The sequence below is a fragment of the Cryptotermes secundus genome, unplaced genomic scaffold, assembly GCF_002891405.2.
Source record: "Cryptotermes secundus unplaced genomic scaffold, Csec_1.0 scaffold584, whole genome shotgun sequence".
Lineage (NCBI taxonomy): Eukaryota > Metazoa > Arthropoda > Insecta > Blattodea > Kalotermitidae > Cryptotermes > Cryptotermes secundus.
In genome coordinates, this window is record NW_019735468.1 from 434,677 (window position 1) to 448,456 (window position 13,780).

General features: G+C 40.0%; 1 protein-coding gene across 1 annotated transcript in view; it reads left to right on the plus strand.

Annotated features, from left to right (window-relative positions):
- Positions 1 to 5,681: 5,681 nt before the first annotated feature.
- LOC111869369 overlaps positions 5,682 to 13,780 on the plus strand; it is a 53,385-nt gene continuing 45,286 nt past the window's right edge. Inside the window, exon 1 of the mRNA XM_023860850.2 lies at positions 5,682 to 5,861. Coding sequence (XP_023716618.1) covers positions 5,766 to 5,861 — 96 coding nt within the window. The 5' untranslated portion in view covers positions 5,682 to 5,765. The remainder of the gene's footprint in view (positions 5,862 to 13,780) is intronic.

Genomic DNA, 13,780 nt, shown 5'->3' on the forward strand with positions numbered 1-13,780 from the left:
TTAAGGCGTCGCCGAAATCTCGCGGTCGAGCCCAACTGAGGGCACACACACACACACACACACACATATATATATATATATATATATGCATTTTCTGTGTTATACATTGTAGGTAGAGGCCTTATGAAAGGCTCATGTGCTATTCAAAGGTCTAGCGTGTCTCAAGGATTTAGAAAATCGTCAGTGTTAGAGGAGGTGAAGGCTGGAAGCTGCCTGCAGCGCCAGGAAGAATAAAGCCCCAAGGCCAGGGAAATTTAAATTATTACGTTTTACATTATTCAGTTTTCGTATCGTTATAACCTCAGCGCAACATTTGGTTCTTCATTTGACAGTAGGGAAACTGTCATATACAGTATCGATGACACAAATTCTATCTTGTGCCTTAACTGTTCCAGTCTCAGGCAGCATTTCGGCAGTGTAGGTAACCCGTAGCCTGGCTTTCATATGGCATATTCTTTTTCCATAACAAGGCTCCCTAGGTTTCGGCTTTCGTTTGATAAAATAAGACTGTGTGGTTGAAACGAAAGTGTTCTCCTTTTAGTGCCAAACCACGTTACACGCAACAACGCGTTTCGTGCCTGTGATCAGAACATTGCCTAAATAATAATAAAAATAGTTCCCTCGTTGGTGGTACGTAACAACACGAGCATCGGAAACATTTTCTCCAAAAAAGATAAAAAAGAGAGAAGTGACTTCAGAGGATAGGCGTTCCACTTCAGTTCCAGCTAGACGCTCCAGATCAATGAAAAGCCCGAGGTATTGACCAACACGTGTTATAAGGAGGAACTTATTACAATGCATGTTCGGGAATTCGTGTATTGCACACTTATTGGGCATGATAGTATGTTTTAAGGCTCTTTAGAAGAAACGGCCCGAGGACAAGTAGACGGCGTTTACCCACTTTTACGTCAATTTCAAAGCCAGCATACTAATAAAAACCAAGGAAAGAAATCGTACTAAAATAAGGAAGTAGTGGGAGTTGGAACAATGACACTTGATTTTTACTTCACTTTGTCAGTTTTATTTCTTGGGGTGGTAAGACAAAAGTATGGTCTCTCCTTGTCAGATCTGAATATTAGCTCCTTTCTTGTAGACCTTTATTTGTTTATTAATTATGTTCTCTTGGATGTCCGTATTGAGTGTGTATAATCAACTTTGCCGTAGTTATAATAATTCTACTTCTTTCTTGGCGTTTTATGAAAGTGTAGGTTATTATACATTAGAGGTAGCAATGAAAGTTTCCATTGTGTGTCATAGACAGATGGGATTGTGTAGGTCATCAACTTGGGAATATTCAGAGTAAAAATAAGTCAACGTAATGTAGTGAGAGTGAAGGGACAGCCCCTACTGCAGAATACCACTCTACATAAATATAAATCATCCTTGAGTCGATTGGTTCAGTCTCCGTCCTCTGTCTGGGAGTTTTTTCCCCGTTCCTTGCTCTTGGTGGGTAAAGTGAACAAATGATATGATTGTTATCTGCGTGTGCCATTTCCCAAATAACTTAGATTGGACTGAAGAAGTGGGCGATCAATCGTCCACGATCTATTGTGCGTCTCTTCCCTAAAGTTAACTTTTAGTAATTTTGTACTTCCAATGGAACACGGTAGGCCTACTTTGCTTAGTATGGCCCATTTATAATCACTTGGCGTCATAAAACGGAGTTCCACGTGACGAAGTCATAATTCAGTTAGAATATCAGTGTAAAACAGGACTTGCGATGCACCCAAATCACTTAGCGGATTTAGATTTAATTTGTTATTAAGGATCTATACTGAAAACTGTTGAGAAAATTTAAGTTCCTATCACTCCAATATAACCCTTAATCTAGTTCTTCATGAAATTTCTCAAAAGTGAATGATCGTACAGAACGGATTAAATCCCACTGAGAAACGTAAGGTAAATTTTAGATATTCTGCACATACGAGTATGTTTAGTGGAATGCCTTAGCAACAGTACGTTTTGTGACCCTGTGTAGCGTTGCACCTCCGCTGTTGTTAAGTGGTGTCAACTATAGCTTTGTACAGGTGCATGAGCTGTAGGAATTAATCTGGGAAGTCTGTATATTTCAATTACAGTTTCCTAACTAAAATTCTGTGCATATTTTAATTCTGTTGTACGTAGGTTAAAGGTAAATTTGTCCCTGTGCTTAATTTCTTAAACACTATGCCATGAAACCCGCGTTCGACTTCTGGCATGGCAAGATTTTTCTCTACTCCACAGCGTCCAGTACTCTCTTATCCAACGGGTACCAGGGGCGAGTTCCCTAGGGATAAAGCGGCAGGTGAATCTGACCACTCGCCTCCATGTAGTACTGAGGTCAAGAATCATGGAGCTATACATTCACTCCCCCATATGTCTTAATGGTATAGTGCTTAAATAATTAAGCACAGGGACAACGTTACCTTTTTACCTATGCCGCGAAGACACGCATCTACATTTAATTTCCGTGACAATAAAAAGCATGAAATGTGAATCTGCCCATCATATACTGCTCTGCGTCTCAATGTTACAGCAACCATCTTAAGAACAGTTATTCTCCAAAGCAATCTGAATGGAAATTGCATACTAGGATTCTGCAGTGTGAGAGAGTTGGTTGTCATGGAAACCAGGTCGAGGATTCTTATTCAGATGAAGAAGCTCTTCTGTTTAGTCCTGCTTTAACATTTTCAGTTGTATTAAGGAGGCAAGCTCTTTGGGGGAGGGGTGTTCGTGGAACTCGTTTTTTTTTCGGAGCGTTGAATTAACTTCTTCTCGAGGATGCGCCTTAAATTATAAAAGATAAAGTAGTCCCTCTGCTCAATTAAATACCGAGCCATAAATAAGTATAGGGATGTGGAGGTATAACTCCGTGGGGAAGGAGCCCCGTATACTCTTTGGATAGAAGGCTCGGTGGATTCAAGAGCCAGTCTGGACGCTGTAGAGATGAGAAAATCTCTGCTTGTGCCAAGAATCGAACCTTGATTCGCCGGTTGCCCAGCCCGAAGCCTGCTCACTATACTGACTAAGTTTCCCTGTTCCAAATTTTAAATTTGAGCCCTAAGGAACCATCCGTAACTGGTCAAGAAATTCTTCGCTTTTATGAAAACCAAATGTGCATTACGGTTTATATGAAAACCTGTCATTGAACTTATGCTGAGTCAGCCCATACCCTGTTTCTCTAATACCCATTTTAGTGTTATTCTTTCGCCTACTTGATCTATGAAGTGTTCTTTTCCCTTGAGATGTTCCGATTAAATGTGTGCGTTTCTCTTATCTTCCCATGCGCACTAGAAATCCTGCGTTTAATCTTTATGGTTAAATCTTCCTAATAATATTAACTGGGAAGCAACGATTATGCAGGTCGTCATTATGTATTCATAATTTCTCCGTCCTTCTGTTACTTTCTCCTTTTTAGTCCAAATATTGTGGACAGTTTGTTCTCAGGCACTATCAGTGTGTGCTTTTCAACGATAGAAAGAAACTGAATTGTGTTATTAACGTTTCAAAAAATGTATTCTGCTAAAAGAGGCATAGGATAACCAGAACAATGAGACTTGACTTCATAACGCATAAAGATTCTGCAATATTTTGTACATATTTAAACATTTTTCTTTGTGTATTTGCACTGAACTTCGAATGGATTGATGAAATAAAGACATACAGTTTTGTGGTTTGTTTCGATGGCTATTTTTCCAAACGCTGCAGTGTAGTAATAAACCTTCTGCCTCTTATTTGGAAAGTCTCGAATTCGACTCTCAAGACGGAGACTGGCTATGCTGGCCGAATGCCTTGTTTTTGGCTTCCTATGACCGGTTAAGGAAATACTGGAGTAGTGGCTTGAAACAGGTCACGACCGCATGCTTCTAAATCTCTCCCAATCCATCGTGCTACATCATTCGCCAATTCAATATTACATATTGGAGAAAAAATGGGAGTTCAATGAGACAATACGTCGGCTATTCATAGGCTTCAAGAAAGCCTATGATTCAGTTAGGAGGGGAGTATTGTACAATATTCTGATAAAGTTTGGGGTACTCATGAGACTAGACAGGCTGATTAAAATGTGCTTAAATGAAACGTACGAGTATAATAAAGCCTGTATAGGTGAAAATTTGTCTGATAAGTTTTCTATTTAAATTGGTCCATTACAAGGAGATGCTTTACCGCCATTGCTTTTCAACTTTGCTTTAGAACATGTCATTAGGAAGGTGCAGGAAAACTAACAGCGACTGGGCAGTGCTGATGATGTGAATCTGCTGGTAGATAACATAGATACGATAAAGAAAAACGCAGAAACTTTAATTGGTGCTAGTAAGGAGTCTTTTTTTATTGCTAGTAGGGTGGGACTAAGTCCCTTGTACTGCGGCCACTTCTGGCCTATTGTACCAGACCCAGATGATAGGTGAGGGTGACTGTGGAGCAATTGGTAGAATGAAGATTGGAAGGGGAAACCGAAGTACTCGGAGAAAACCTGCCCCAACGCCACTTTGTCCACCATAAATCCCACTTGACCAGACCCGGTATCGAACCCGGTCCGCCGCGGTGGGAAGCCAGCGACTAACCGCTTGAGCTATGACGCGGCCCTATTAAGGAGGTTAGTCTAGAAGTAAACGCCAAGAAAACTATGTTGCTGCCTCGTCACCAGAATGCAGGGCAAAATCCTAACACAAAGATTGCTAATATATCCTTTGAAAATGTAGCAAAATTTAAATATTTGGGAATGACAGTAACAAATCAAAAGGTCGTTCATGAGGAAAGTAACAGAAGATTAAATTCAGGCTCTGCTTGCTGTCATTCAGTTCGGAACCGTCTGTTTTTCTTCTGCTGTCTAAAATCGCAAAAATTGGAATACAAATAACTCTAATTTTGCCTGTGGTTTTGTATGGGTGTGAAACTTGGTCTCTGACATTAAGGGGGGAACATAGACTGAGGGTGTTTGTGAACAGGGTGTTGAGAATATTTGGACCGAAGAGAGATGAAATGACGGAAGGTTTGAGAAAACTGCCAAATGAGGAACTTCATGACCTGTACTCTTCGCCAGGTATAATTAGAATGATCAATTAAAGGAGGATGAGATGGGCAGGGAATATAGAAGGCATGTGGGAGGGGGGAGAGAGAAAGAGAGAGAGAAAAGTGTGCACACACGGTTTGAGTTTGAAAATCTGAAAGAAATTGACAGCTATGAAGACCTGGACGTAGGTGGTAGGGTAATGTTAAAATGGATCTTAGAGAAATAGGATGGGGTGGTTTGGACTGGCTTTATCTGGCTTAGGATAGGGACCAGTGGAGGACTGTTGTGAACAAGGTAATGAACCTTCGGGTTCCAGAAAAGTTTGGGAAATTTTTAGTAAGTGAACGGCTGGTGGGTTTTCTAGAAGGACTCAGCTCCATGGAATTATTATTATTATTATTATTATTATTATTATTATTATTATATTTATTATATTTTTGGGGCCGGAGACCTAATCAACGAACGATGAGATATAAATATGGTCATATTGGACAACCCTTCTGTGTGCTTTCACCGCAACTTAATCCTCCGCCCGCACATTTATCAGCGAATCCTCCTCACACATTTCACTTGAAATGCGACGAGTTCTGATCTGAACTGTTGCAGTGACCTCGATGTGAACCAATGAGTGTCCAGGACCTAGTTTTCTACCCTCCTACTTTCACGATCTGAAGTTATAGTGGTGAGGCTGTGCTGAGCTCTCGCAGTCAGAACAGCCGCTGTTGTGGAGCGGTTAGCAACTCTTTCTGTTGTGCCGGAACTGGAGGTCAGCATGGAGAAGCAGCAGGAAGCACAGCCAGACTCCTTAACGACCGTCACGGTGAAGGAATACCCGCCCTCGGAAGTTTACAGCTCCGAGCCGCCCCCTGTATGTATCCACATCTGCTTATAGTTTGTTTGTCATTCATTTTACAGTGCTCTTTGCACAGAGACTATCGCCTCGGGTGGTAGGATGGGTTATGAATGATGGAAAGGACTGAAACGAAGTGATCGTTGACTAATCGAGGTACTAGCCCAGCAATTGCCTGGAGGAACCGAGGAGAACCATGAAAAACCTCAGTCAAAATAGCTGGTGTGCCTGTCGAGATTCGAACCGAGAACTTGCCTAATAAAAAATGTTTACAACTTCTCTTCCTATCTTCGGAAAAATAAATCATGTCTCTTTCACAAAAAAAAACTTTTTGTTAATTTCTTAGGGAACGAATTGTTTATCTTGAGAAAGAAAGCAAATCAAAAAATGAATTATATGGCGAAGTTCCAAACCACTGAATATTATAGGAGATGGCACAAATAATTACCACTGTCTTAGAAAGAGGCACATAAAATTTGATAAGGATGGGGCTGCCTCATATTTCAGTGCCTTGTCGCGTTGCCACAGGAAGTCATTTCGGGATGCATAAGTATCCCTTATATGCTCCTCGCATAGTGGCTCGAGAAAAAAGTTGTATAATTAATTCACTGAATGGAAATTACGTATATATTTTTTATTTCTTACAGAACAGAGATGGTATCAGTGAGGACTGGAGCATGTCACATAACGAGAAACTTCGTTTCATGCGCCTTTCGAAAAACGGTTTCCAAAAATCGCCTGTCAATCTCAAGCCCGTTTCTCCTTCCAAAACTAACAGTGCCAAAAATATATAATTAAATCTGAAAAAATTCGGTGTGTTTGACATACATCAATATTTTTGTCGAGAAATTTTTTTAGTCTTTTTGGTACATTGTAATGATAACTCTGTTGAAGCACACGGTATGTCCATCTTTTGAGTCTCTTGACAGATTTCAATTGAATTTTGTACAATATATGGAACTCATATTTGTACGAGTATTTCCATTCGTCAGTTCCTTTTGCTTTAATTCACTGAAAAAAAGCTATTTTTCAAGTCATTCGTAAGAGTCTGATGAAGCTCGGTATATGGTACATTATACGGTCATCGTAATACGACAGTTTCATTCACTTGTGAGGTCTGAGGTTCTCACAGCGGTGAGTATGAAGGGTTTTATCTTCTGGGGCATAATGCCGCGTAGTCCGGTGAAAGTCAACCGAATTTTCGAAAGAACATATCGACTCCATCTTCAGGGTCGAAGAGTAAGCCAAGCAAGAAAGGAGCTGACGTCTTTCTTGGCTTACTCTTCGACCTTGAAGATGGAGGCCACACAGTCCTCCGAAACTTCGATTGGCTTCTACCGGACTACACGATATTATGTGCCAGAAGGTGGAACTCTCAACAGTTGTTTTTGTTGTATTTAATCTATAGATTACTTTCTAACGTTAGTTATGGTTTCGATAAATGACACTCCCGTATACGAACCTTCACTTCCCAGACCTTTCAGTTCTGTTACAAGTGTTATTGCTGGATGTCGTTTAATTCGTTGTTGGACATTGTTGAGCGACCCTCCCCTTTTGAACTGCAAGGAAAAGTGCAAGTGTAACATTCATAAACGTGTACTGTTGAAGAAAGAAAAGCGTGTAAATAGACTGAGAGTACATCAAAACAAAATGCTTAGAATACATAGACATAAGAAAAACAAAGTAAGACGAGATGGAGATGATGAGAAAAAGAGGAGCGCCATAATATATGCTCGTCATATGTTACGTGTATTATTAGGGTACTTAAATCAGGGAGGAGGAGATGGTTGAAAGTGTAGCATGCACGGGGAGCTGAGACATACATTCAGAACTTTAGTCTGAATATGCTATGAGGAAAAACCACTTGGAAGACCCGAGGCAGATGAGAGAATTATATTAAAATTGATCTTAGGGAAAGGGGACACGAAGACTGAGGACTGAGCTGAACTTACTGAATATAGGGACCAGTGGAGAGCTTTTGTGAAACCGTAATGAACCTGCATATTTCATAATATTAGTTTAATTTCTTTAGCACATGAATAACTGCCAGTTCTTAAAAATAACTTGGAACTGGTAGGTGGCAATTATTTATGATCAATTTACATTTTCACTTATTTTATTACTAGTAGCCTATTAATTCAAGGAAAATAAAATAATGAACATTCTTATGGCTTATTTTATTTAAACTTTATTCGCGGCATGTTGTTAGTGAGAATATTGACAGATTTCTTTGCCAAGAACGTCTCCATATTTGAATGTATGTAGATACGTGTACATATATTTGTAGTTTTTCGCGAGTGAAATTAGGTGACACGCCACATGTGTCCTCCTCGGGCCATAAGTTGCTTACAGCTCTAATATATCGCCTATTGTATGCCCACTGCCAGTTTAGATTCACACATATTATTTTCATGTACACTTCTTTAACCAGCATTGAAATCTCCACTCATTTTGTCATATAAATGCTACAGATCGTAAGCCTTAATGCAATATCATCGTTGTCGAGCTGTCTGAAAGCTCCAGTAGATTTAATTTGATATTGTTCTCCTCTCTCGAGTGGACAAAAGTCTTGAAACTGTAGTGCCCGAACGGTCCGAATGTTCGTTTATTGCAGATTCGATTCTTGTGGTAACAGAACTACCACAAATTAAATTTTGTTTGTTGCTGGTTAAATGTTACTTAGGGTAATCAAATCAAGATCGATAGATGGGTAGAATATGTAGCACGAATGAAAGGGACGAGGAATGTCTACATTTTTTAAAGAGACTTGAAGGGAAAAGAGCACATGGAAGACCCAGACGTATATAAGATTGTAATATTAGAAAGTTCTTTATAATGAGGAACTTCTTAATTTGTACGCTTCTTCAAGTATAATTAGAATGTTCAAGTCAAGGAGGATGAGATGGACAGGGCATGTAGCACGAATAGGTGAGAAGAGAAATGCATATAGGATATCGGTGGGAAAGCCAGTTGGAAAGAGACCACCAAGAAGACCAAGACGTAGGTGGGTGGACAATATTAAAATGGATGGGATGGTATGGATTAGGTTGATCTGGCTCAGGATAGGGACCAGTGGAGAACGCTTATGAACACGGCAATGAAACTTCGGGTTCCATACTAAAATGCTGGGAAGTTCTTGAGTATCTGCACAACTGGCAGCTTCTTAAGAAGTACTCAGGTCCATGAGTGAGCGAGTGAGTGAGTGCTTGAATATTAGAAAGTATCAACAGCAGGGCATGATGGTGTCGAGTGGATTCAAATGGCTCAAAATGTGATCAATTTAGCACGATAATTAAACTTCGGGTTTCATAAAGTATGGGGAATTTCTTGAGTATCTGAACGACTGTCATCTTCTCAATAAGAACTGAACTCAATTGGATTTGTTATATTTCCATATGTATCAAATTGACATAAGTTTCAAATACAAGTTAACAGATTTTAATGAGATGTAGCCTATAATTTATGCGATGCAGCCATTTTATATTGGTAAAGTAAGCCTTTTTTTTTTTTTTGGAAACAAAACGAATTTAAAATTCAATTTCATGTCGCGTTGGGATTATAGTGAATTATACACTCTTGTATATACATTCAGGAACTTCGCTTGAAAATGTTCGTTTCAAATCTCCTATACTAAATTTAATCAAGATCGGTGAAGTACTTAAGGAAAAAAAACCTTATTTATTTATATATGCCATCTCTATATTTTTATTCACGTTATGTAGGGGCTACAAAGATCATGTAAACACACTGATTGCGTAGTTACGTGAATCCCTGCTGGTACCCCGACATGTGTTCAATGGTATGACCTTCAGCTGTGATCTGCTCAGTTCCTGCTGCAACATGTGGGTGATTAATCGCACATGTCTTTCTTTTGTGTTGCGTAATGACGACTTATTAACAGCATACGAAATTTGTACTTGAATGACTCGTAGATAAAACGTAATAATTGAGACAGAACTGGACGTGACCTATTTTGAGATACTGTAACATTATTTACCGGATTGTAGTAACGTTTCCGAAAGATATTTTCGATACATTTTATTGTTAAAAGTCTACATGAAAATTGTGTTAATTTCATTTTGTTTCGTTTCGGTGCATTCTAACCCCTAACTTGTAACAGAACCCGCTGTCTTACGGGATAAATTAATGTACACCCGGCCGACTTTTTTTGGTCATTCTCCTCATCGAGTTTTCGGAGGACATATTTTTTGAACTTTCTTATTTTTTTTTAAATTACGATTTTGTTAAGTGGATAAATAAGGGTTGTTTCAGTTCTGGAAGATGAATTAATAAACGTTAAGCGTGCAGGTAACCCACAGAACTTTCCACTCAATACTTAACTTCTTTGACGGAATCGTGACATGATTTTCTCCTCTAACAAACCATCTCTACCGAGGATCCATGGGCAGTTGCAACAATAAATATTTACACACTCTGCTTCGAACGTTATGTGAGGCAGAAATTTAAATTCATGTTTTTCAAAATATAATCATGGTATAAGAGATTGGAATCTCGCATAAAATGTCTATACTATGTTATTTGGAATAATTTAATGCCTAATAAATAAAACAGAAGGAAAATTACTACGACATGAACTTTTTTTTATTAGCTTTGTCAACCGTAGATTTATATCTGCAATAAATGAACATCAAGACTCTTAACAAAGCATGTATCTAGAAATCGGATGTGTTCTGAAATTGAGTACACATTTCCATTTAAGTGATGCATTCACAGGGACTTCTCACACTCACCAGCCATTCTGGTATATGAAGCTAGGAAACAAAATACAGTAATTTCTCCAAACGTGAGGCACGCGGTAACGTAATTGGTTGATGCACTATGCTACAAGCCGGAAGGTCACGGGTTCAAGTCCCGATGAGGTATTTTTTGTTTTAGTTTACCTAATCCAGACACATTATGGCCCTGGGGTCGACTCATCCTCTAACAGAAATGAGTACCAGGTATCAACCTGGGGGTAAAGGGCAGCCGGCACGTAAGGCTGACCTTACCGTCATCTGTGAGCCGCTTGTTTAAAGGAAATGTGGGAGCCTCGACGTCTCACAACCCTAAAGGCCTTCACGGCCTGTTACAGGGATAGCTTTAGCTTCCTTTTTTGCCTTGAATCTTACTTAATACGAGGCATTAACGGTAACCGGGGATCCGTAAAGTTTCTCCCAGTTGTTTCCAAATATAATTGTAAGTATGGGGCTTATCATCAGTATCCTTCTTACGTAAAGGCCAGTTATATAACGCAGTGTAAACGGGGACATAATAATGGTAGGTTGTAAGTGCTTAGGAGAATCTGTTACATGGGTATGGCTTTGCAATGAGACGCCGGCAGGGTTTTTGAAGGTCGCCAGGTTTTCAGTTTTATTCCTGTAAATTAAACCTAACTTTCCTTTCACCTTCTCAGTTCCTTCTTGACGTGTCACGGACATACCCATATACACATCCGAGAAATTCACGGCAGTTGAAGGAAAATCATTCATTGTACTTTCTGTCGCCCTGATCCTATGAGGAGTCCTGCCTAAGATCTTTCATTTACGCACGTGCCTTTCAGACCCATCGCTAACAGAGTGACCGTGAAGGCATCTATGAATACTGAAAACTTATTCTAAAGAACGGAAAATAGAACACGACGTAACAGGTCGGACTGCAACTACAAACGATAACTGAAATATAGACTCTAGGTGAACATCCACTGCTCTGTTGCTGTTCAAAGTCATAACGTAAATATAATTTTATTGTCACGTATATGAGTGACTATAGACGGGGTTTGGATTGATTTTCGGATTTATTGGGCACTTTAATACAGCGCGTGACTACACTTTACATTTCATTATTACACACACACACACACACACATACACACACACACACACACTGTGTCCACAGTCACGGCTTCGCTAGCCGTTGCTCCGTAGCGGCTCCCAACGGCGGACGCTCCCCTTTCTCTGGCTTCTCAAACTATCCCCTGCCTCACCTGCCAGTTACTCTCGACTGACTCAAAGTTACTTTACGACTGGCGTTTTACCGCCAATCCGTTCATCTTGGCGTCAAGCCCCTTGAGACTCAGATCAGAGATTTTTTTCCAACTGAACTCTTGCGGTCATAGTCCTTATGTAACTTGCTCTCTGACGAGAAGACGGGTTTGTCTTTTATAAATATGCTTGGCCTTTCGTTAAGTGTACATATGGGCCATATAGTATGTTACTGACAATTCTTTCTTTTGTATACAAGTACACTAGTCAAAGTCAAAGTCAAAGTCACATTGCGACTGATAGTCAGTCAGTAAGTCTTGGTGTCGAGCCCCATCTGGAACTCATGACCAGATATTTATTACTGTTTGACAGTTATGGTCTTGTTTTTGTGGGGCGCCCTCTCTGACAAAGGACGTGCCTGTCTTTTGTATATGCTGCTGGCCCTTTCCAGCGCAGTCTTTCCCGAGTCCGAGACTCTTGGGACTCGCGACCATATTTTATTGTTTCAGATTTGAGACTTCCCTTTCTGTCGCCTCCTACGACTCACAGGGTCACTGTGGAGGTATTCGACCCCGCTGAAGGGGTCTCTCCTTAACTGTCATGGTTATAACATCTTGGCACGGACCGCACGGAGAACACCATTCCTCTGTTGCTGTTTTCAGTTGTTGCCGTTCAAATATGCTTGTTTGCGAAGCCGTTACTCAGTTATATACTGTTATATAACTGCTTCTTTCGCGTCGTTGCCTAGCAACGTGTCTACTTGCCAAATTATATAACAGGACTGTCCAACTAGCGGCATATGAACCACGAGAGTATCCTTGCATTCTCCGAATATTTTCCTTTTGAAAGAGAAAGAAATCAGCGAATATTCCAAGAAAACGCATGAAATAATGCTTGGAAAATATTGAAATATGAAATGACTTTAAAGACGCTATTACGAGGGCTGTCCAGGAAGTAACAAAACAAGCAATGAGGAATATAAAAACAAATATTTTGGTTTACAAGGCAATGAGTCATGGGACGCTACTTCGTGTGTGCGAGTTCTCTATTTACCTAAAATAAACAGAGGTTACTTTCCTAAGAGTCCTCGTATATGTAGCAGGATATTATTATTGTGAACTGTATTGAATTGACGTAGGATGGGACCCAAAATTAAGATTTTTACGACGATTATGAACCATCGTTTTACAGAAAAGCAGGTAAATTCTTAACCGTCTGAATAACTACCAACTTTTAAAGTAGTTATTAATTTAGTTAGTCGGTCAGTGGTCACGTACGACTACAGTTGACACCAAAGAGACTTATATTTGGCTGTACATATTTTGTCCAGACTGTGGGGGATTTGGGTCTGGATAACGTCATTAAGAAAAGGACTTACTTCTGTTTTCATGGTCGATATTTGTTGAGAAGATAATAAGTCAATGGGATTGGTACCTGACGTCACAGATCTCTGTATAAATGACTCATGGCTAATATGTGTCTTACACTTTCAATAAGAACAGTAGACTGCCACCGATCAAGACCAGAGATATCGGGAAGCAAGGACTCCCGGATTGCCGATGATGACGTCACTTCTGTAACAAGATGACTGTCAGTTGTCAGACCAATTTGGGCAAAGAGACAGAAGCTGTTGTGCAACAGGAACTGAACTCAGCTCACGGCTAGAGCAGTGGTCAGTTAAAAAGACCATTCAAGCTGTTTCACTCATCGATGGTTTGCTGGTTATTTAACGACACCTATATGCACTGGAGATAGAAGAGATCTGGGTTCACCCTCCAACAAGTTTAATGGGTAACGCGGTTTATTGGTCTATTCATTTATATTGACTTGGTCTCCCGCAAATGCCACGGACGACACAAAAAATGCTGTTCTTTTCTGACAAACAGCTTAGTAGTAATATTACGGCTTTCTGGGATATGACGCCACATAGCTTGTTGAAGAGGTACCAACGTTTCG